Below are 21968 nucleotides of genomic sequence, written 5' to 3' on the forward strand. Positions count from 1 at the left end.
AGGCGGTCCCTCAGGTAGCCTGGCCCCATGCCATGTAGGGCTTTAAAGGTGATAACCAACACCTTGAATTGCACCCAGAAGCAAACCAGTACCCAATGCAGCTCACGGAGCAAAGGTGTTATACGGGTCCTTCTTCGGACCCCAAAAATCGCTCACGCGGCTGCATTCTGGACCAGCTGAAGCTTCCGGATACTCTTCAAGGGTAGCCCCATGTGGAGCGCATTGCAGTAGTCTCTCTGGGAGATAGACTACTTCCTAATGGTAAGGCCAGTTCTGCTCCTTCCTGAACTGTTTGCTAACATTAGAAACTCCTGGTCACATCCAAGGAGCCCATGCCATATTTCTAACCCATGCTACCAGCCAGAATTGCTAATATCATACTATATGGAGTCTCTGAAAGACAGGGTTACTTCAGACTTCACCTGTGATCAGATGCATGTTCTCCAAGTACAGTCCACATATCTTTGCATGAGGCAAGGCAAATGTGATAGCCCCATTTGTAGCTGTTATAGAAAAGCTCTAATCAGAACCTGCTCTTCATAGTTTGCACAACTTAATGTATCCAACACCTTTAAGCTAATGGAGAAGGAAGAAGCCAATAAAAGCATCCTCTGGTCCTCACCTTGTCAACCAAAGAGAGAAATTCATTGTTAGGAGTCTTGATCAGCTCCCTTGTCTTCACGCATGGAATCTGTATGTCACTTTTTAACTGGACTTCAGAACAGCTGGGTTGACTTGGAAAAGATGGAAGGCTGCTGCTGATCCAGTACTATTGCTTCTATGACTTCTACCATAGCTATCACTTAAGTAAATAGGCTTTTGTAAATTTAGTCTGGAGATTCCCTTATTGCCACACCTTCTTCTAACTCATTGCTCCTCAACAAGGAAGACATGCTGTAATTGCTCCTCAGCAAGAGAGAGGAGCTGCAATTACATTTGGTACCATGTCTCCCAAAGCTACCCACAGACATTGAGTCAACCCTTCTCTCCTGCTTCCATAGTCTTTGCTGTTGACTTGTTGGAACATCTCTAAGGAGCATCTTTGGGACTGAAGAGGAGATGGCAAACAATCTAAGATGCATCTGGATGCTGCACTGATGCTTAGACCTTCCTTTTATCCTCTTAGGAAGGCAGGTTTAATTGCATGGGCTTTAATTACCTTTAATTAGCACTTGTGTGTCAAACACCATTTGGTATTCAGCAAATGGCTTGTTAATCATTCATCTCTGCTCATAAGGAAGAAACATACGGTACAATTTCACAATCTTGCTTGCTGTTTGTTGATGATTTTGTGATCTTTGGGATAAGGTGTTTAGTCAATGATTGCCACTGGCATGATGCCGACCTTCAAAGAAGAAAACAAACTTAGCTACTCTGCCTAAATGTCTGTGGCTAAGAGCAAACATGAAGCTGGGAGAATGAAATGCCTCCCTTCCTGCCTCTTTTCATTCTTGTTTTTTCAGCATTCTCTCCCATTGAAATCAATGGAAGAAAATGCTGAAAAGTTCAACTCTGGAGCCAGAGTAGATGATTAGCAGTGAGCCTGAGGATATGAGTAGAAGTCAAGAGGAGTGTATATGCAGTGCATCCAAAGATTAACCTTCTTGCTGCTTTTCAATACAGTTTTAGATTTTTGGTTTTAGACTCGTTATCGGTTGTATCATTATGAAGCTGATACGTTAATGGTATTCTTTAAAAAAAAATCTGTGATTTATTTATCAAAAATATTTACTAGTTATTTGGGTAAATTACAAGGTGGTTTATTAGCACACTAATAAAAAGAACCCAAAAAGTTTGGCTGATGTATGTATATATGTATGTATTAATATAGATTTAGCTCATCCATACACCCTGCTTGCTCTAGTAAGAAGATGCTCCACTAACTTACAAGAACGCATGCTGTCTTCCTCTGCCGCTCCCAGCCCACTGCGAAGGCAGATGCCCCCATCTCTTCTTACTCCTCCTCAAATGTGATTTCTACTTCAGCTCATTCAGGCCATGCTGAGTCATCAGTCTGCAGTGAATTGTTCTGAGGCGCGGCTTGCCTTTCTACTATTAGCCACCTGAGGCTACTCTAGAGTCACACGTCTCACTGGTTCCTGATCCCTGATTCTTAGCACCTGTTGACTTTTGGCAGCAGGAGAGACGGGTTCTCCCACTCCAACGTGCCACCTTTCCTACCTTCCTTGCCATGGGTGGCAGAAGAAATGGGGAGGGATGGAGAGAAAGCAGGTCCTTTGGGCACCAGTTCTCCTGGCTCCATAAAGATCCACTTTCCCTAAAGCTGGGGAAGGTGGGTCTTCAGCCACCACTCTATTGTGGGAAGTGGGTCTGTTTACTGCCAAGAAAAAGACCTGGGGGATGGTGAGGAGGAAGAGAAGTGGGGAAAATGACTCCTTTGTTGCCACTACTCCAATCCCATGTGGCTGTTGGCATCCAAGGAGGTGTTCCCCACCCTTTCTCTCTCCTCCTTCTCTTCTGGTGCAGAGAGATCCCCTGCTCTGCTTTGTTGCCAAGGCAGAGTGGGAATTGGAAAGGTAGTCAGCCCTTCTCTAAGCTGTCATAGTTTTCTACCAGTTCTCATATGGATAGCAGCGGCTGCAGTGCAGGAGAGCCCCTAGGCTCTGTCTGGCTTTATATCAAGATCTGTTGTACTTGCACAATTTTGGAAAACCCAGACACTACCAACAATACAAGAATGGTTGTTAAAACTGATGGACATGGCAGAAAATGACAAACTCACTTGCTTATTAAAAGAAAACTCAAACAATTACTACCTTAAAGAATGGAAACCGTTGATGGACCATTTGCAAAATGCAGGTGGGGTGAAGCTTATATGGGGATTTGAAGATTAGATTATAAATGTAATGGGATATATTAGACAAAGAATTATTCTTATTTAATGTATTTAAAACTAGCACTTATGATAGCCTTATTATTTTTAAGACCAGAGATAGATTGGAAGTTATCTATTTTTCATACCTTTTCTTCTTTTACTTTATTTCACCTTTTCTTTTCCTTTTCTTTATATTTTGTATTTCAAATGTTCTTTTCTATTTCTAACTTTTAAATATGTATCTTTAAAATGTCAATAAAATATTATATAAAAAAAGAAAAGATCTGTTGTACCTGAACTCAGGCAACAATGTGCTTTCGAAAGAATGCTCTGCTGGGTGGTATGAACCAGCTGCCCCTTAATTTTCTGCTGATTGAGCAGAAAATGGGGTTTCAGAAGTTTCCAGGAATTCAGTCACTCCCCACCTCCCAGCTATGCAGTCAGGATCTCTTTCAAGTGACACACAGATTTGTCATAATGTAATGGGTTGCCACTGAAACAGAAAGAGAAATGTGGTTTCTAGTGAGAATGATGTCCCTCTCCCCCATCTGCTATCCTCTCGATTGAAATATGAAAGGGTTTTTTTTTTCTCCATGTACTTCTGAAATATCTTAGTATAATAGATTCTCTGGCATATATCCATATGTGCCCCTTCATATTACTGCTAAACGTATGGCTAAAGAAGGGTGTGGTAGTAGGTGAGCACATTAGGACTTGGGGACAGGCTAGCTGAAGTCCCTGAGAAATGGATAAATGGTTGAAAGACATTGATGGGACCCAATGTTTGAGCATCTCTTTGGGTTTTGTGGGTCATGAGACGCTTTGAATTTACTAATCTTATGGTGCCTCCACCTGCATTCTGAGCCAATTAAGGCATGACAAGTCTATCAGCCTGGCGGACTATTAAAAGAAACTTTACAGGTATGCAACCACTCCTAAGAAACCATTCCGTGCAGGCCATGTAATAACTGAATGCACACCTTTCTTTCTGCTTTTTCCCTTGCTAACTTTAGCCCCTGATTTTTATCTTCACATCTGTGGTTTAAATTCCTATTGTTGTACTAGCATGATGGAAAAACTTAATGGCAAGTTTCTGCCTCTTGTACACCCCTGAAATAAAATTAATCCTTTTTAAAATTATCAACCTAGCCTTTCAGCCAGCCAGGAATCCAAATTCTAGTGCTGACCTGAAACCTACTATGGGCAAGCAGAGCAAGGAGAAGTAGAAAAAAATTGATTGGGAGTAAATTTTGTATCAGGTTAAGGAGAGTCCCTGTGTTGTTGTTATTGATGGTGATTCTTTGATATGTTGACATCTCTAGTTAATGTGTCTTTTGACAAGTTCTACTTGATCTTTGTGTCTGTAGCTCATCTTCAGTTCTGGGTTAGTTGCTCATTCATCAGTGCCACCACATGCACCCATTTTGCCTTTCATCTTTAGGTTTATCCTAATCTAGACATACAGTTCATCCTTCTGTTAACAAGTGTCTCCTTCTTTCTGATTGTCTACGTGCTGCCCTTTCTTGATAGTTCTTCCCTGGAGCAGCGCAACCGAATCACCATTTGGTGTGCTGAGTCCTCTGTTCCAATGATCGCAATGCATCCACTCATCCAATCTCCATGGACCTAACGTCAACTGATGAATGGAGAGGGGGCAGTGGCAGTAGCTTTTGCATCAGACTTCATAAGGTGTTTGCTGAAGACCTTCCACAGGTGACCTATACAGGTGCCAAACTGGGGTAGCAAGACTTTCCAGAGAGCTGCACACCTTAGGCCCAATAAAGCAATTATTCCAGGTGGGAGGTTTTAAGAATATTGGGCGGGGGGCGGGGTGGGATTTTTCAGCCATCCTGTCTGCCATCTGAAGGGTGCCTCTTCTGTTATATTGCAGTAACATTGCTGTTTTGTTCCATTCTCACTGCAACCTGTACATTGTGTGTATTTGGGACATCATTAACTCAACTTAATACTACATGCAACCTTTGTTTTGTATGCAATATTTTAAGTAGCATTGTTGGTGTTCTAACAATTGTAGTAAGCTTGTTGCACATGTCCTAGATGGAAAGCAACGTGTGCTGTGGGGAAATTGTGTGTTGTCCTTAGAAAGAGGATAGGTACTGGCCAAACTTTGTTGACATCTCCTCCTCGAATTCAACATCCACACCAGCCTGTTCACATGAAATATGGTAGCATTATCCTCTACCTGGTAGAGGACCCAAGATTGAGGAAGACACGTACCACCCATAGGGGTGAGAGGGGAATTATATATATTTTGCAGAAGAGGAAGTAGGCAAGAGAAAAAGATAACAGCTGCACTTCCACTTCCACTTCCACTTCTAGCATTACAGCTTAGTCTTGGCACTACCAGATCCTTTGGTAAGGACAGGTTAATAATCTTGAGCTTTCTCCTAACTCCAGAGACTGGAGCTGGCTCTGCAAACTTTAGCCTGAGAAGAAACGGCACAGCATTGTCCAGGGGGCCCGAATCTTCTGAGCCAGTATGCACATTTGGACTTGTGAAAGCATGTTGTGGCCCTTCTCACAACGTGGTTGCCATTGTGAGTGCAATCAGTTACAGAAACGCCATATACCAAGCAAAGTCCTGGGCTGCGGCTACCCACCATTTGGGGTCTATGTAGTGACCAGATGTGTTATTGGAAATTCATATGATATTTCTATTCCTTTTGTATAATTGAAAGAATCTAACAAAATAAAATTAAAGATAGCAGGCAGCACTGTGAGAGCCAGGAATGTCGGGGGGGGGGGGGGGCATTGTTCCCCTGGATATATTGTTAGGGACTCAGAGCCTAATCCAAATGATCACAGTTTGTACCCAGTACTCACATACAAACATGTAAGAATAAGGGTTTGGGAATTGTGGGGAAAAAATTGGATGCAGGAGGCCCAAGAAAAGAAACATGGTGAGAGGGGGAGAGAGAGAGAGAGAGAGAGAGAAGGAGAAAGGGAGAGAGAAAGAAGAAATAACAAAATGCAATAGGATTATAGAATTGGTTCACAGATGTACCGCTGTTGCTTGCTGGCTGGAGATTGTAAGAGTTGAAATCTTACATTTCTGGGAGGTACCAAGTAGTGAAAAATTGGCTTAAGTTTTCTTTCAGGAGTCTCTCCACTCACTTCTGGTGTCTTATAGCATCACCCAAGTTTGCATGGCAGGGGCACATTCAATTCTCGCTGGGTTTAAATACCAAAACCAAACAAAACTTGATTCTCATATCTGGAAGTGAACCTATTTCATTTGTGGAAACTTTAGAGTTCCACATTTTAGAGCTGGTGATCAGCCAGGGATTTCTTTAATGGCAAATGTTATTTCATCATCGCTGTTGTTTCACAGGGTAGTTTATCAAGCATGCTTATCTTTGTCCAATCCAGCTTCCCTTATATATACAGTATATAGGTTGAATAAACATATTTTTTAATATATTTACTTTATGCCACAGCCTAATTTTAAAGGAAGGGACAGGCTCTTTCTTATTTAATGCTTTCTTATTTAATGCTTCATTAAATAATTCATCAGTTGGGCCCAGATTTTACCATACTTAATTTAGAATAATTGAAATAAGTATGCCTAAATTTAATCATGTTTGTTACTTTACTGTTGATGGTTGATCCTAAAAGGAGGAAACTATCTACCACTTCGATAGCTCAGAGATCTTTTGAAAGCTTTCCTTGTTTTTCCATGTTTATTTCCATCTTCCATTGTAAAGACATGGAATATCTGTAAATATTGTTATAATACTGCTTCTTGTCTCTTCTAACAACTCTCTAAAACTCTTTGTTAAGTTCCTTCCTGAGATGTTTGTCTTTCTTGGCTTTGGCTTCTCTTCTCTTCTTGGCAATTTCCATGATTTGTTCTGACACCCAGTTGGCTTTCTTCTCTTCATTTTTGGCAGTCTCTTTTCACATTCATTCTTAACAACTTCTTTAAGTTCATTCCACAGTTCCTCTAGTTCTCTATCAGTGAGGTTCAGGACTTCAAAGCAATTCCCAGTGTTGTCCTTGAAACCCTTCAGGTCTCCAAGGCCGGTTCTGTCTAATGTAGTAAAGATCAACATTAGAAGAAAGAAAAGCAGTTGGGGATGGGTTGACCATGAAATGTATATTATCAGTTCTAAGGTTGGTTGTCGTACCCATTGTCAATAATTTGGTCTTCTTTATATTCAATTTTATTCCCACTTTTTTCACTGTACTCCTTGACTTTTATTACTAGAGCTTGGAGATCCTATGCAGTTTTGGCTATCAGAGTAGTGTCATCAGCATAGCACGTTATTGATATTCCTTCCTCTAGGTTTAAAACCATGCTTATCTTTGTCCAATCCAGCTTCCCTTATATATACAACATATAGGCTGAATAAATAAAGGAAGAGTATATATCTTTGTCTCACTCCTTTGCCAACCTGAAACCATGTTCTGTCCAGACTGTATATAGGTTTCTCATGAGGACAATGAGATATTCTGGATTTCCCATTTTTCTAAGCACACTCCACAGTTTGATGTGATTGACATAATCAGAGGCCTTTCTATAATCAATGAAGGACATAGTGACTTCTTTCTGGTATTCTTTGGCTTTTTCAATTATCCAGTGTGCATTAGAGATAGTGTCTCATGTTCCCTGGTCTTCTCTAAAGCCAGCTTAAACATCTGGCATCTCCTTTTCCATGTAGGGTTGTAATCTAATAATAACCCTAAGCATTATTTTGCTAGCATGTGAAATTAAGGATATTGTGCAATAGTTTGCACACTCTGTTAAATCTCCTTTTTTTAGAATTGGAATATAGACTGACCTCTTCCAATTGGTTGGCCACTGTGTCGTTCTCCAGATTTGCTGACATCACTTGGTTAGAACCTTTACTGATTGTTCTTCCATTGCTTGTCATATTTCTGTAGCTATTTCATCAATTCCTGTAGCTTTCCAACTTGATAATGACCAGAGTGCTGATCTAGCTTCATCTTCTAGTACCTCTAAGAGGTTCTTGTAAGAAGGGAGTATCTTCTAAGGTATCTTGGATATTGACATCTCTACTGAACAGTATATTCTTTCCATCTTTCTTTGATCTCCTTGAATCAATTACTATCTGTCTATTGGCATCCTTTAGCATACCAATTCAAGGTTGGAACCTCCTTCTGAGGTTTGTCAGCTGTGAGCTTTTGAATTAGTTTTGTATTAAAGGAAAGACCAGACCAGACAATATGATTCCTTATGGCCTAAGTTTAATTGAATTTACTATTTAAAAGTAAACATGTAAGATAATTTATTACTTAAATAGGCTGACATTTTTATTTTTATTTTTTATTTTTCTTTATGGAAGTTTTTTAGTGTGGTTGGTTGAATTGTTTAAGCTGTTACTTTTTTCTTATGAATTTTTAAAATCTATTCTTTTTATGTTTTCTATGATTTTTGTTATTTGTTTCAGGTGGTTTAATACAAGTTTTTTCCTTATTTATTCAAAGAATTTATAATACAATGGCTAGGGTTTTTTTTCTAAAGTATATGTACATTAATTTCCACAGATTATATACTGTTATGTAAACCCTTTTAAGAAATGTCAGCTGTAACATTTGTGGAATGTAATAAAGTTATTTAAAAAGAGTGGGGAAAAGAACATCACGACTGAAGATTTGCAACTATCAACTCCCTCTGTAGAGACTTGGTGTCTCCCTCCTGGGATGTACAGTATGCATTTTTATTTTTATTTTTTATTTCTGTTTATATACATATGGAAGTTTGTATATACAGTATCCAGCACTCCACCAATCAAGACCTGCAGCAGCCAAGGATGGGATGCTGAGCTTCTTCATACCATCGTCCAGTTATCACAGAAGCCTGTTGTTTTGGCACAATAGTGGTTGGATGATTCTAGAAAATGCCACAAGGGAAGGTGCTTCTCGGGAAATGACTGAAGTGACAGAGCAAAGGTAGCTGGGGAAAGGAGGAGGCTAGCTACTATTGGAAAAGAAAAGATGATGGATGGTGTGGGCAACCGTCATGGACCCACTGCAGCCATCCACCCCACCCCACCCCAGTGTAGCTCTGAGCAGACGATGCAGCAGAAGGAGGCCACTGGTAAACAGAGCACATCTGTGATGTTGGTGAGGCAGGAGACAGGAATGCTGAGTTTCCACTGTTGAGAAGAACAGCCCCCACTGGCTTCAGTGCAGTTTCAGGTAAACAAATGCAGAGCCAGCCAAACACCAACTTAATTCTCAAAACAAGCTGACATGAGATTGGATAGGATGCAGCATCCTCACGCAGGGCCACGTTGTATTCCTGTGTTCTGATGCGCACATGGTATCATTCACTGGGGCTCAACTATTTGACCTACCCCAGGAGTAATCAGGCCTACTGCACAGTGTGGTATGAGACAGCTTCCTGGATACCACCCTACTATGATTCTTAGAATAGATGCAACTAATAGGGAGGAGATAAAACGGATTAATAAAAATCATTTTGGGAAAGGAGGGCTAATACTGAGTTTCTGTGGATGGCACAGTCAAAAACACTGGGTGCGGCATCCGAGCTGAAATTGAAATGTACGTGCCAGCTTTAGTTTAACAATTCTGAATACAAAACTGGTCACACAAATTACATATTGACTTTGATAAAGATGACAAGGATTTTGAGAGGAGTGACAAGAATCATAAAAGAAGGCAGATGTTAGAACTTTATCCTCGGGTTTCAAGGATGGATAGGAAGAAGAAGAAAAAATACAAAACTGGTTTATTTGATTATGGTTAAGTAATGGGTCGTTATTTTTGGTGGTGTTTAATGGTTATTTTGACTGGATAACTCTTTTTTTGGAAATGTCTAATTGGGTGCAATGGAATAGTTTGTAATATCTATGTTACTATTTTTGGTAGATGAATAAGGAATTATTATTTCTGGTAATGTTTAACGTTTTTTATTTTTCTGTCAAGTTTAATTGTTAGTTGGGAATAATAATGGGTTGGTATCTCTAGTGCTAATGGTTAATGGTTTTTTTTACCTTGTTGTAATGTTTAATTGTTAATTGGGATTAGATTTTGATTATAAAATCTTGATTATTAGGGGGATTATGTATAAATGGAAAGGGGGACTAAATGCTTTTGTTGTTAGTTATGTCTGTTAATCTTTACATCTTTTGTTGATTAATAAGGATAGCTGAGGATTTAGAGTTGGGTCTGTAGAAAATGGGGTGAAGTATGGAATGAAGATGTATTTTGTAGTATTTTAAGAGACAGTGATAAGTTGTTAATGTTGCATATACTTGCTGGGGATGAAGGGGAAGTCTCTTTATTTTGGGGGAGGTTCTTTTTCTTTTCTTTGGATATATTTTATATATATTTTAATGTAATTTTGTATTAGGTTTTTATATTAGTTTTATCTGTTGTATATAATCTTTAATCCAACTATTGGGAAAGAAAGAATACTATCAATCAATCACAGCTTTTCCTAGGATTGTACAGCAACTGTTAGAGGGCAGATGCACAGATCCAGGAGCAGCTGCTTTGAGGTAGTTTGAGGTGTTCCTGACAGATGGTACATAACATGTCCATGTTTTGTCCAATCATGAATGCCCTTTGAAACCAGAGCTCTCCATAGCCCTAGTAAATAGCACTGAATAGGCCAATTAATTATTAACTTTTTTCTCTGACTCTACATTGCCCAGACTTACTATATGCTGCTTTATGGAGGCCATATTTAGGAATGGGGTCTCCATAATTTAGGAAACATACATCCCTAATGTACGTTTCCTCTAAAGGAAATCCAATTAATTCAATGAAACTTACTCTGAGATAAACCAGATAGAATTAGACACAAAGACTGCAATCTTATGAAGAGTTATTTCCCAGATAACCATACATGGAGTTTTGTACAAGCCACTTCAGGGATGGTCCATGAGCATTTCTGAAGTAAAATGACATGCAGCGTCCCAACAATTTTTTAAAAAATCAAGACAACATCTAACTTGACTGCAGTTTATTGAAATTGAACAGCTCCTAAGAAAATGGGAAAGAAAGCCTAAGAAATGAAAATAGGTGCAGTGTAATCCACAAAACTGGCACAAGAATGAATGTTTTCACAGTACAGTCCTGTTTTCCTGATTTCCTAATAATGAATTGTTGCTTGCTCAGACTTCTGCAGGACCCTGTCTTTCTGCAAACCCAACTGTTGAGTGAAAATACAGGGATGATTATAAAAATTAACATTTCATTTAGCCATACAAGTTTGACGTGTCTAACATCGACCTAGACGTATACAGTGAAAACAAATGATCTCTTCAATGAAGCAGGGAACTACAGCAAAACTGAAGAGAACTGTCAGTTGGAAGAAGACTCCAGGCAGGCGAGGAAAGATCTCCTTCATGCACATTACAATTTGGCAGCCACCAACTAAGCCAAATATATACAGCATACTGAAAGTAGCAGAGCCCAGATTCGTAGTTTATTCATCTCCCCCTTCTTTCAAGCTTTTCTCTCTTGGATATCCTAACATGGAATTTGGTTACTACTTCATGACTGGTCATCTAAAGCCACAGAAGCGAGATGGAGGATGATGACCCCCCCTTAGTGGGGACTTGCTGCAGGTTTCCTTTGGGAGGGAAATAGACTGGATCTTGGGCTGTAAAAGACAGTTTGTTCTTTTCTGGATTGCCAGACTGGGGCTGAAGGAGTTGGGTTGACCCAAGCAGCTAAAAGATGTTTCTTTCCTTTGGGGGGACTGGGAGGGATGCCTAATATCTTCCGCCTGACTTGGTGCATGAACTGGATGTGGTGGTTCTCCGGATGACGGTGCTGCAGCCACTTCCTGAGCCATGTGAGAACCCACCTCCTCCTCCACAGATAGCACCACCATAGCCTCCGCTCCCCCCTCCGTAGACGCAGGTTCCTCCACTGATGCCACCTCCAACACTGCCGCCAATGCCGCCACAAATGCCGCCGCCAACGCCGCCACCAACGCCGCCACCAACGCCGCCACCAACACCACCTCCAACGCCACCGCCATAACTGGTACTCCGCACAGCTGTAAAGAAAACACAGGTTTAGTGTATACACATCTTCACAACTTTAAAAAATGTAAATGGATTCAGGGAAGGCCTAAGCTACTTACAGACATGGACTTGAGATCCTGGGCCACAAAGCCTGTTTAAGAGCAAGAAACACAGGTGATTTTAGAACAAAATTCTCCGTCATGAAATAGACAATTGCCCAATAGACCTAGTGATATTCCCAGATGATAGTCTACTATATATGAATCATAGAATTATGAGCACAGCTTTAAACTGGCAAGCACAAGTCGCCGAGTCCAATTTCTTGTTTACAAGGTGGATCCCTCCACTCGTAAATCCCCATGTCCTACCTGCGGACTAACCCACAGAGGGAACATCTTGGGGATGTAAGGAGGACAGTGAGCCCCTGAGCACCCACGTTCCATGAAGCACAAGCCAAGCACATCAACATTTCCAAAGACAAATCAGAATTCCAGAATGTCCAAATCAAATTTCTTCCCCCAAATTAGGGTGTTAAATATTCACAAGACAGCCTCTGACTATTCAGTTATTTAAATAGGCATCATTTATATCTATTATTAGATTTTAAGCCAGATATAGTTTGGGGACGCTTGGCCCACATAAAACCAGCCCCCCCCCACCCCCCGCCAAAAGGGACCAGCAGACGCACCTGTTCTCTTCTCCTTCCAGGAGTTTCCTGTACATGGCAATTTCAATGTCCAGAGCAAGCTTGATGTTCAGCAGTTCTTGGTACTCTTTCAGGAGGCGAGCCAGTTCTTCTTTGTCTTTTGCCAAGGCGCATTCCAGTTCTTGCAGTTTTTGTTTAGCATCTCGGAGAGCCAATTCACCACGTTCCTCAGCTTCAGCAATGTCAGACTGCAACTTAGCACACTGCAAGGCAATGGAGGAAACAAACTGCTCTAGTTGCCACCATGAACATCTTTCTGCCAGGCAATTCCTCGAACTGGATCTTCTTTTTTTCTTTTTACATTCTTTGTTCTACAACCTTTTTGTGTACCATCTACTGTACATTGAGCAAATATCCATCAGAGGCTGAGTAAAACATCTAGACTTGCCTGGCATTGAGTATTTTAGACAGTCCAGGCTTTTTTCCAATTATCTGGCATCTTTCTAGTCGTACCTCCTTTAACTCTGTATAACTCCTTCTAGATGAAGCATTTATCATGCTGTTGTCCTAGTTCATTTAGGAATTTTTCTAGGGGCAGGATGTGCATTTCCATTTAAAGCCTTCCATCAATAGTTCTGTGTTTTTCTCTCTGCACTAAATCAATACATAAATAAAACCCATTACGTTGGAAATAATGGCATATAGTACTTCTGCACTATCGCTTGGGTGGTAGCACCTGGGAGCTAGGGATGTCCAGATTAGAAAAACAATTAATCCATGTTAGTGTTCTGAGCCCATTGTTTTGTTTTGTTTCACTTAAAAAAAAAAAGTCAATTAAAACTTACCCATTTTTTCAGCTGTCCAAACACAAGAACATTTCCATGTAATTACCTCTAATGTACAGTTTTAATATAAATTATTTCAAGATAATATCAGTCTCTACTGTCAATTTCCCTGATGTCATTCTATGTTAACTTAAATTTTCTCAATGTAGGCTTTTAAAATATAAGTTCCCCCATGTAAGCCATTGGGACACCTCCTAGAAGCTTTCAAGTACCCTTGGTGTAGCAAGGCTTGACGTATTGCTCCCTCCCCAGTCCCAAGCAGTATTCATGGGCTCTGAATGAGGCCGGTCCATTGTGGGGCCAGCTTCATAGCCAAGGAGAATCTCTGTGAAGAGATTTCTTTTTCTCTATAAATATGTGTAGTACAATAGATTCTTTTCAGTTATATACATCAACCCTTAAGCTTCCCATTTGCATCATGTTCTCCCTATGATCCACTGAAGAGTGGCTTAAAATTATTAAGAGACTAAGAATGAGGAACACAGTTGAACCATTGGCTCATCTAGTTCAGAGTTGCTGACAATGACAAGCAGCAGATCTTCAAGATTTACGAACAGGGTTCTTCCCCAGCCCTACCTGAAGATTCCTAGGACCTTATGCCTGCCAAACTTGTCTTCTACAGCCCTTTCTTGGCATGCAGCCCTTCCTTTTCAACCACTGGTTCTGTGTAGAAAAGATTCTATCCCCAAACCAACATAATTCACATTACAACATCCAGCCCATTTTGCTACCCAAGCTTCTTTGGTAATTTCCAACAATGTCACACCTGAAATTACATAAAGGCAATGCAATTCAGCTTGTGTGCAAGAGAGCTCAGCTATGATGATGCAACAAGACATTTGGAGCTGTTGTTGACACCTCACCACGTTAAGAGATTGGAGAAGTAATTTAAAAGGAGTTTGGCAGGTTTCAGTGAAATGTGTTAAGTTGCTGAGTCAGAATGTTATCTATGTGAGAAACAGAAATGCTTCAAGATCTTAAATCTAGGAACTTAAATAATTTAAAAAATAGATACCTCATGTCTTAGAGCAAGATTTTGCACAAGCTGTCACTGAATTGGATTCTTTCCCCTTGTAGAAGTGGCTTCAACACCCATATAGTGATCTGAATCTCCAAAAGAGAAGCTATTCTTGAATTACAATCCTTTTCCCCCATACCTGCTTCTTGACATGCTCAATTTCTGAACGCAGTCTCTGGATGTTCCTAGTCAGCTCTTGAATCTCCTGTCTGGTGTTGCGCAGACTGTCACTGTGTCGTCCTACAGTGTTCTGCAGCGCTTCATACTGTTGGGCAGAAAGAGTTGGGCATCAACTCAGTGGGTCACAATGGAAGCAGAATAGCTCAGCGAGGCAAAGGATGACCCACCAAACATGGGTAAATTACAATTCCCAGCAGGCCCAGCCAGCATAGTCAATGGGAAAGGATGCTTCAAGTTGTAGTTCAGCCACATCCAAAGAACCATGGCTTTCACACTCCAAGCTTATATTGATTTGACACCAGTTTGATTATCATGGCATCCCAGGAAGGATGCTGTGAAATGTAGTGGGTATTGACTCCATGCTTATGTTCTTAGGGCCAAGAAGGAGAAGCTGTTAAATCATTTTTAGTCATATTGTAAATGGCTGGGTCTGGGCATGGTTGGAGAGTCTAAACAAATGATGCATCAACGTCTGTCATGGATCATTAAGGGCCATTTTGTTTGTATGATCCTTTCCATATCACTAAATACTGCATTTTTTATGTCTGTTGCCACTGATAACAGCTTTTTGTCATATTGTTCAGAAAGTGAAGAGGCTTAAGAACTGAAAAAGATGGATTGAAATGGCATTTCAGAGAGATTAGATTCTGAAGAAAGGGTCCCCACAACTCACTACACATGTTCATTCCTAGCTGTGTGCCAATGCTGAGATTGGGCATCTTTAGGACTGACTGGCTGCTCACTGGCCGGATTTTTAGGCCTCATCACCCCCAGCCTCCTTCAGTCTGGCCTCTTCCAGATGAAGTGGGACTGCATTTCCCAGAATCCCTAGCTAGCACACCTGCGAACTTACAGAGTAAGTATTCTGCAACTTTGGAAAGTGCCAGATTGGGGAAAGCTGATCTGTCCTACAAATATCAACCATGGCGTTTGCTGCCAAGGCTTTCTTCAGAGAATATTCATGTTGTACTCTGATGAGGGAATTACAAATTCAGGTTTAGAAGTCTTCAGAGGAACATCTCACTTCACTGAACTCCAGGTCCCAGCGTCCCCATGGAGAAAGAGAATAACTGCTTAAATAGTAGTCTCAGCAAATGAGTAGAAGCAGACCGAGTCCCTGCTGCAGTCTTCTGTGATTGTGTGGTTCGGAGGGAAGGCTCTTGCTTCTTGGAAAAACACAAGATAATTTGGGGGGGGGGAGTTATTTCCTTGTCTCAGTGTGATTACTTACTTGGGAGTGATACCAAGCCTCAGCCTCAGCTCTGCTAGAACGAGCAATCTCTTCATATTGGCTTCTTACTTCATCAATAATACCTTCCAAATTCAAGTAGGTATTGTTATCCATGCTGACTACTACTGAGGTGTCTTGGCCTCCAATCTGGTACTGAGATATTTCCTATAGGGAATCCAAAAAGCATGAGTTAGGTTGGCAATCTGCCTCACTTTTCCCCTGTTTCACCATTCATGAATTTTTTAATTATCATCATCATCATCATCATCATCCCCATAACATCCATTTTAGTTAAGGAAGTTCAGGATACATTTTTGAATTCATAAATCATATTCAGAGCCCCACGCCTGGGTTTCTTTTACAGCAGGTTCTTTCATGCCGTAACACAAAAAAGCTTTGGCCAACTCTTGAAAGATTCTCAGATCTGAGTTCTTTAAACTGCAAATGCAAATGGCAGTTTTTCTAAATGAAAGAAGTATCTTTTTAAACAAATGGACACCAGAACAGAATTACAGCTTTCAGTTTAAAATAAATTAAATGTCTAAACTTCAGGGAAATAAAGAGAAATGTGGACATTTGGACACTAGACTCAGGATTCCTAAGTGATCCTTTCTAATCCAAATAAAAAAAAAAACAGTAGCAGGAAGGATTTGCTATGCAGTTAAAAAATAAAAAACTGGACAGCAGAGTGTAATGAGGTTTTCAGTAAAGCAGAAGTGAGGATTCCCTGCCTAAGTCACATCATGGCTATCTAGGTTTGGTCTTCTCCCCAGTGATCACTCTCTTTCTCTGATGCTTTGTCTTCTTCCTATTAAGCTCTGGAGGTGTCTGGGGCTTGTTTGTACCATACACTGACTCCTAACAAGGTTAAATGTAGCATGTCATTCAAACTCCCTACAGACTCAGGATTACAGTTAAGGTGGAGGACCTTGATCACAAGCTGGAACCATGTTTACTGACTTCACTATGGCCCTCCTTGCCTCTGACTCAGAAGGGAGAGTTAAAGATGGGTTAACTGAACCTTGCGGTGACTGGATATAATGCTGTGTGGCAATAGTGGTGGCAAAGTGCAGCTGCTTGGCTGAACTTCCTCTCGATGTACAAGAAGGTTATTTAAAGTAAAAAAGAGCTGGAACAAGGATTAGTTTTCCTCCACCCCATGTGTAAGATCTCTAGACACATTTGAGCCCCTTGTTTTCAAGGGTGAAAAAGGAAGAGAAAGTCAGCCGTCTCATCCAAAGAGCTATTCTAAGAACATTTGTCCTGTTTGTTGTGTTATAATGGGAAAATCTTTTACATTTGTAACCTCAGTCACTGAAGGATATGTCCTGTGAACATGTCCTCCATGAAATAAGATCCTTTCTTGAAAGAAAAGACTCAGGATAGAGGTAAAGCCAAATCTGAATTTGGAGTCAGCGGGACTCGAAGATGCCCTCTTCCCTCTAACCAGTGGAACAGAAACATTCCTTACCAGTTCGAAGATTCTTCTCAGGAAGTTAATCTGCTCAGCCAAAGAACCAACTTTTGCTTCCAAGTTAGCCTTAGTCAGATAGGCAGAATCCACATCCTACAAGGATCCAGAAGAATCTCAGTGTAAATCTTCAGCAAGTATCATCACCAGTTGAAGCATACCTGAACTCTTTTTAGCGTGTCTACACAAACAGCTTTGTATGTTCCTGTTAGGTTGTTTAATCATAACTCAACAGGGCTCAGTTTGAGATTCTGCTTCCAAGTAGCAGAGACCACACCAGTCACATGGGAAGAAACAGTGCACTAGAGAATACATCTAAGCAGGACAAAATTGCTGCTTCTGTTCTTCACTGAGTAACTACAGGGAGCAGAAGCTTTCAGATCAAATCAGGTATCAGGCAAGCTGGAACACATGGTACCTTGCATTTTATAAATGAAGCAATGGATTCCATGCAAAGTTTATGTGAAGCAGAACAAACATATTTTTGCATCTTTTTGACTAGTGCAAGCTATCCACTGGGAATTATAGGCAGGACATGTGTACTGTTCTGCTGTCTAGGACATATCAGGAGCTACTGAACTTATAAACAGGTGCATAGTCCTGTCCTTTAATGGTTAATGATAGAGGAAAAATAAGTTTTCATTTCAATGCCAAATTATTTAATTTGGCGCTTTCAGCCTAATAGAGGGTCCAAAATTTAGTTATTCAACATTTCCAGTTCTCTGAATTTTGCAGTGCAGCTTGCTAATAATAAAACCCATATAAGGGTATTAGGAAAAATCTGTACAACTTATATATAGTGATAAATATATAATATACACTATGTAAGAAGAAACTGATTGCAAAACCTACATATTTCAGGTCAAGCTTGCTAGCAAATATGCATACTTCCCTAAACAAGAGAAATGTGCATCAAAATATTATGCATACACATTTTTGTACAAACTTAACAAAACATCTTAATTTTGACAAATGGAACTTGACAGAGAAACAAAAATCTACAGATTTGCTCATTTCTATTCATGGTTCTATATTATTTCAAAATACCCATTGATATTTCAATCTCCCTGAAGATGGAAAACAAGTGTGTTCAGGAAATTTATAGTTTGATCTTTCCCCTAACATGCTACTTTTCCATATGGAAGGAGATTCTAATATGGAATGTAGTCATACTGATGAACATAATCCTATAACTGTATCATGTAGCACTTTTTGACAACACCATCAGGAACAACAAAAAGGTAGGCCTGCATCGGAAGGGCGCACAAAACGTTGACCATTAAGTTGGAGAAATCTTGAAGAATGATTCCATTCTGTCTCTAGATTATGCCTTCCACGTTTGTAGCATACTGCCAGGTTTTCACCTCTCACCTTTTTCAGCACAACAAAATCATTCTCAGCAGTTGTACGCCTGTTGATCTCCTCTTCATACCTAGAAGAAAAAGAAGAGTGAGCTTACAGATTTCTTGATCAAGACTGTTATGTAGACTATGATTACAATCACACACAGAAAGACTGCAGAAGCCAAGCTAAATACTAAATACAAGATGCCAAGATAAATACAGAGCTATCACAATAAACTTAATGAGTAGAATATGAACAAATTTCTCAAAGAAGCATTAAGAACGTAATGCTCCCACCTTGCTCATGGAACTTCCTATGATGGTTGCAATATTTTACCCAACCTGATACCCTCCAGATATGTTAGACTACAATATTTATGTTCTTCAGGGCTTGGAGCAACATATCCATAGAGCATTCTTTGGGGAAAGGTTTTTCAAGAACTGTGATCAGTGGCATTATTGTGATCTGCTGCCCATCTAGAGGACAAGTTATCACTAGACTGCAGGTGCCAACAGCTGAGAGGGACACAGTTGTCTGTTGTTTCTGAGGTTCTCACTTGTTCTTGAAGTCTTCCACGTAATGCTGCATACTCTGAAGCTCTGTTGCCAACTGCACCTTCTGGGTGCGGATACTTTCAATTTGACTCCTCAGGGCACTCAGAAATTGCTGGAACTGACCATCCAGATTCAAAGTCGGGCCAACGCCTGGTGTCTGCTGTTGGAGGATCTGCCATTTGGTTTGTAGCACCTTGTTTTGCTGCTCCAGAAATCGGACCTATAAAAAAGAGCTAGATAAATGACTGGAGGAAGTTGTCATCACAACACATTGGGGTAACTGTGGGGTTTATTAACCACAAAGTTGGCCCCTTCCCAACTCTATGAACTTTAACCAGAAAGACAGGAGCAAACTCATTAAGTCCCCTCTCTAATTCACATTTTTTTTCTTTGTAAAACTGAAAACATGATCATCTGGGAACAAGATGAAGAGCCTGAGGACACAGGCATTCTGAGAAGTTCATGAGTCTCATTAGACTTCCTTCAGCTGCCAGTGGAAATCCGTGAAGGGCTTGTCCCATTTCCTTCAATCTCCACTCTAGCCTTATACAACAGCCTCTGTGGTTACTTGTGCTGAGCAAGAATATTTCAGGCAGACCCATCCAAGAAATGCAAATGCTGTCTCTTTTTTAATAGACTACGGATGATGGACACAAACATTTTGAATAACAAGACATCATTGTTTGTGAAGCTTGTGATCGCTTTCAGGCTTGGCATGCGCATGGACCCATTTTTAATCCTTGGCATCTCCAGTTACAGCTTAGATAGGAGGGTCTGGAGCCGGCAACTGACTTAGCCAATACAAAATACCTTTAAAAGCAGACGTACAGAAATTTTCAGGCATCTGTTAGCCAAGCAATTGCATTTTGTTTTTATAAATTCCACGCATACTAGGTTTAAGAAGGAGCAGCCCTTTCTGTTATCCTGAAATCATTTTGAAATTCTACCTGCTAATGAACACCCTAAACGTTTTTTCTGCTTCTCTACTCCTTTCCAGCCAGCTGAGTCTACTCAAATCGTCAATAAACATCCATTGCCAAGGGCCCAATAAGCAGAAGCATTTTAAATAGTTATTAGGAGTCTTTGTAGGCCTCATGACATCGAAGTTTCTCAGAATGTTCTATCTAATTCCCAATGAAAGAGTGGCAATAAATGAATCCATATCCAGAACACTAGATGTTACTGGATTGTTAAGCACAAATGTAATCACATTTTACCAGCTGACATGCATTCCATGACATCAAAAGTACAATACTTTCTGTTCTGTTAACCTACCTTGTCAATGAAGGAAGCAAACTGGTTGTTGAGGACTTTGATCTGTTCTTTCTCTTGATTCTTCACTTGCTGTATTTGGGGGTCAATTTCCACCCGGACCGGTCGCAGAAGACTTGGGTCCACTTGGACGCTACCAATACCTCCAGATCCAATGCTACCCAGTCCTCTGTAGCCAAAACCACCCCCTATTCCTCCATAGCCACCTCCTATTCCTCCATAGCCACCTCCTATTCCTCCATAGCCACACCCTATTCCACCATACCCACCACCAATTCCACCACCATATCCCCCGCAGATGCCTCCTCCATAGACAGGTCCACAGGAAATCCTTGTAACTCCACTATAGTTATGGAGGCTCCTGCTACCATATTGGCCTCTCATACCGCCACTATATCCTCTGCATGAAGAATAGCTACGCCTGATTCCACATCCAGTGCCACCACCAAGAGCAGAACACGAGCTGTAGCCCTTTCTGCTCCCCTTGGAGCCTTGGCAGATGGTCTGGAAAGACATTGCTGTGTTCAAGTCAAGTGAGTAACAGAGAAAATGAAGAAGCCTAGTAGCTACTGGGCCAAAGTTGAAAATAAAGAAAAGGAATAGCTGGAGAGTGCTGAGCCGACGGAAGCCAAATCCCTCTGGATTCGGAGCTGGAAACAGCCTCCCTTTTATCTGTTCCAGGGAGGCATTGGATCTGATTTTGCATGGGCGGGAAAGAGGATATCATTATATTGTGTTCATGCCTTGGTGTGGTTAACAGATCTTCATCTTCAGTTTACCAAACACTGTCCCTACCCATCAGCACAGCCCTTGGTTTGCCAAAAGAAAAAAGGGAAGATGAAAATGAGGAGGAGGACCAGCGATCATGCAATATATTCAGTGACTAAGCTTGATTATTGTACCTGATGAGTAGACCTGACACAGAGCAATCCCCTTTATTCTCAGTGGCAGTCATATCAACATCTCCATCTGCCTTTCAAACTGCAAAGCCGGCAGCTGCTATGCAGACTCCCAAGCAATAGCCCGGCTTTCACAATTCCCAAAGCACGCCCGCAATTACACCTTGAGTATGCCTCAGTATGGAAAATTGCCCATGGCACCCTAAAAGCAGTTTTTCAACTTGCAATTTGTGGAGCATCAACATCGCCTCAGCAAATCATTGTTTGAAAACAGCTTTGCCGGATAGGATAGAGAGAGTGGGGTGCTTTTTCAGATGCAATCCCTACAGCTTCATACCAGGAGCACCGAGGATCTAGCTTCAGTACAATCTGACTCCTAGGTGGGGGAAGCTGGCTTGCAAAAGATGAAGATCAGCTGCTGATAAACAGGTAATGAGCATGGCTGGGTGACATGTTTCCCTGCACTGGGATGGTGAGTTGGAAGGAAACCTAAAAGTAATGGAGGCCTGCAACTGCCTGCAAAGGAGGATGACAAAGAACTCTCAGGTTAAGCAAAAGCAGTAAAGGGATTACTGAGAAATCAACTGGTTGCTTGTGACACCAGTTTTCATGCCCTGCCTGCAGTGAAGTAGCTAAATCTATTTTCCCCTCTTCTTCTTTCGTGAAGCAGGATGAAACTGTGGCC

The 21968-nt window shown here is 40.9% G+C and overlaps 1 protein-coding gene across 1 annotated transcript; it reads right to left on the reverse strand.

The window, feature by feature from the left end:
• Positions 1–11565: 11565 nt before the first annotated feature.
• On the reverse strand, positions 11566–20900 carry LOC103050429 (keratin, type II cytoskeletal 7-like). Its single transcript, XM_007442294.4, has 9 exons — positions 20388–20900; positions 19115–19332; positions 18586–18646; positions 17215–17310; positions 15744–15908; positions 14472–14597; positions 12512–12732; positions 11943–11974; positions 11566–11855 (listed from the first exon to the last, which is right to left on the reverse strand). The coding sequence occupies exons 1-9, from the start codon at positions 20898–20900 to the stop codon at positions 11566–11568; spliced, it is 1722 nt and encodes a 573-aa protein (XP_007442356.2).
• Positions 20901–21968: the final 1068 nt, after the last annotated feature.

This window comes from Python bivittatus, unplaced genomic scaffold, assembly GCF_059951505.1.
Source record: "Python bivittatus isolate LINGU-HERP-01145 unplaced genomic scaffold, Pbiv_v1 ctg000220_np1212, whole genome shotgun sequence".
Lineage (NCBI taxonomy): Eukaryota > Metazoa > Chordata > Lepidosauria > Squamata > Pythonidae > Python > Python bivittatus.

Bases quoted from the DNA above. Each gene is read 5' to 3' on its own strand.
- LOC103050429 (XM_007442294.4), bottom strand. From the start codon at position 20,900: ATGTCTTTCCAGACCATCTGCCAAGGCTCCAAGGGGAGCAGAAAGGGC. The intron at 17,311-18,585 runs GTGAGAGGTGAA...GGATCCTTGTAG, and splicing joins ATTTTGTTGTGCTGAAAAAG to GATGTGGATTCTGCCTATCT. The intron at 11,975-12,511 runs GTGCGTCTGCTG...GCTCTTAAACAG, and splicing joins CTGGAAGGAGAAGAGAACAG to GCTTTGTGGCCCAGGATCTC.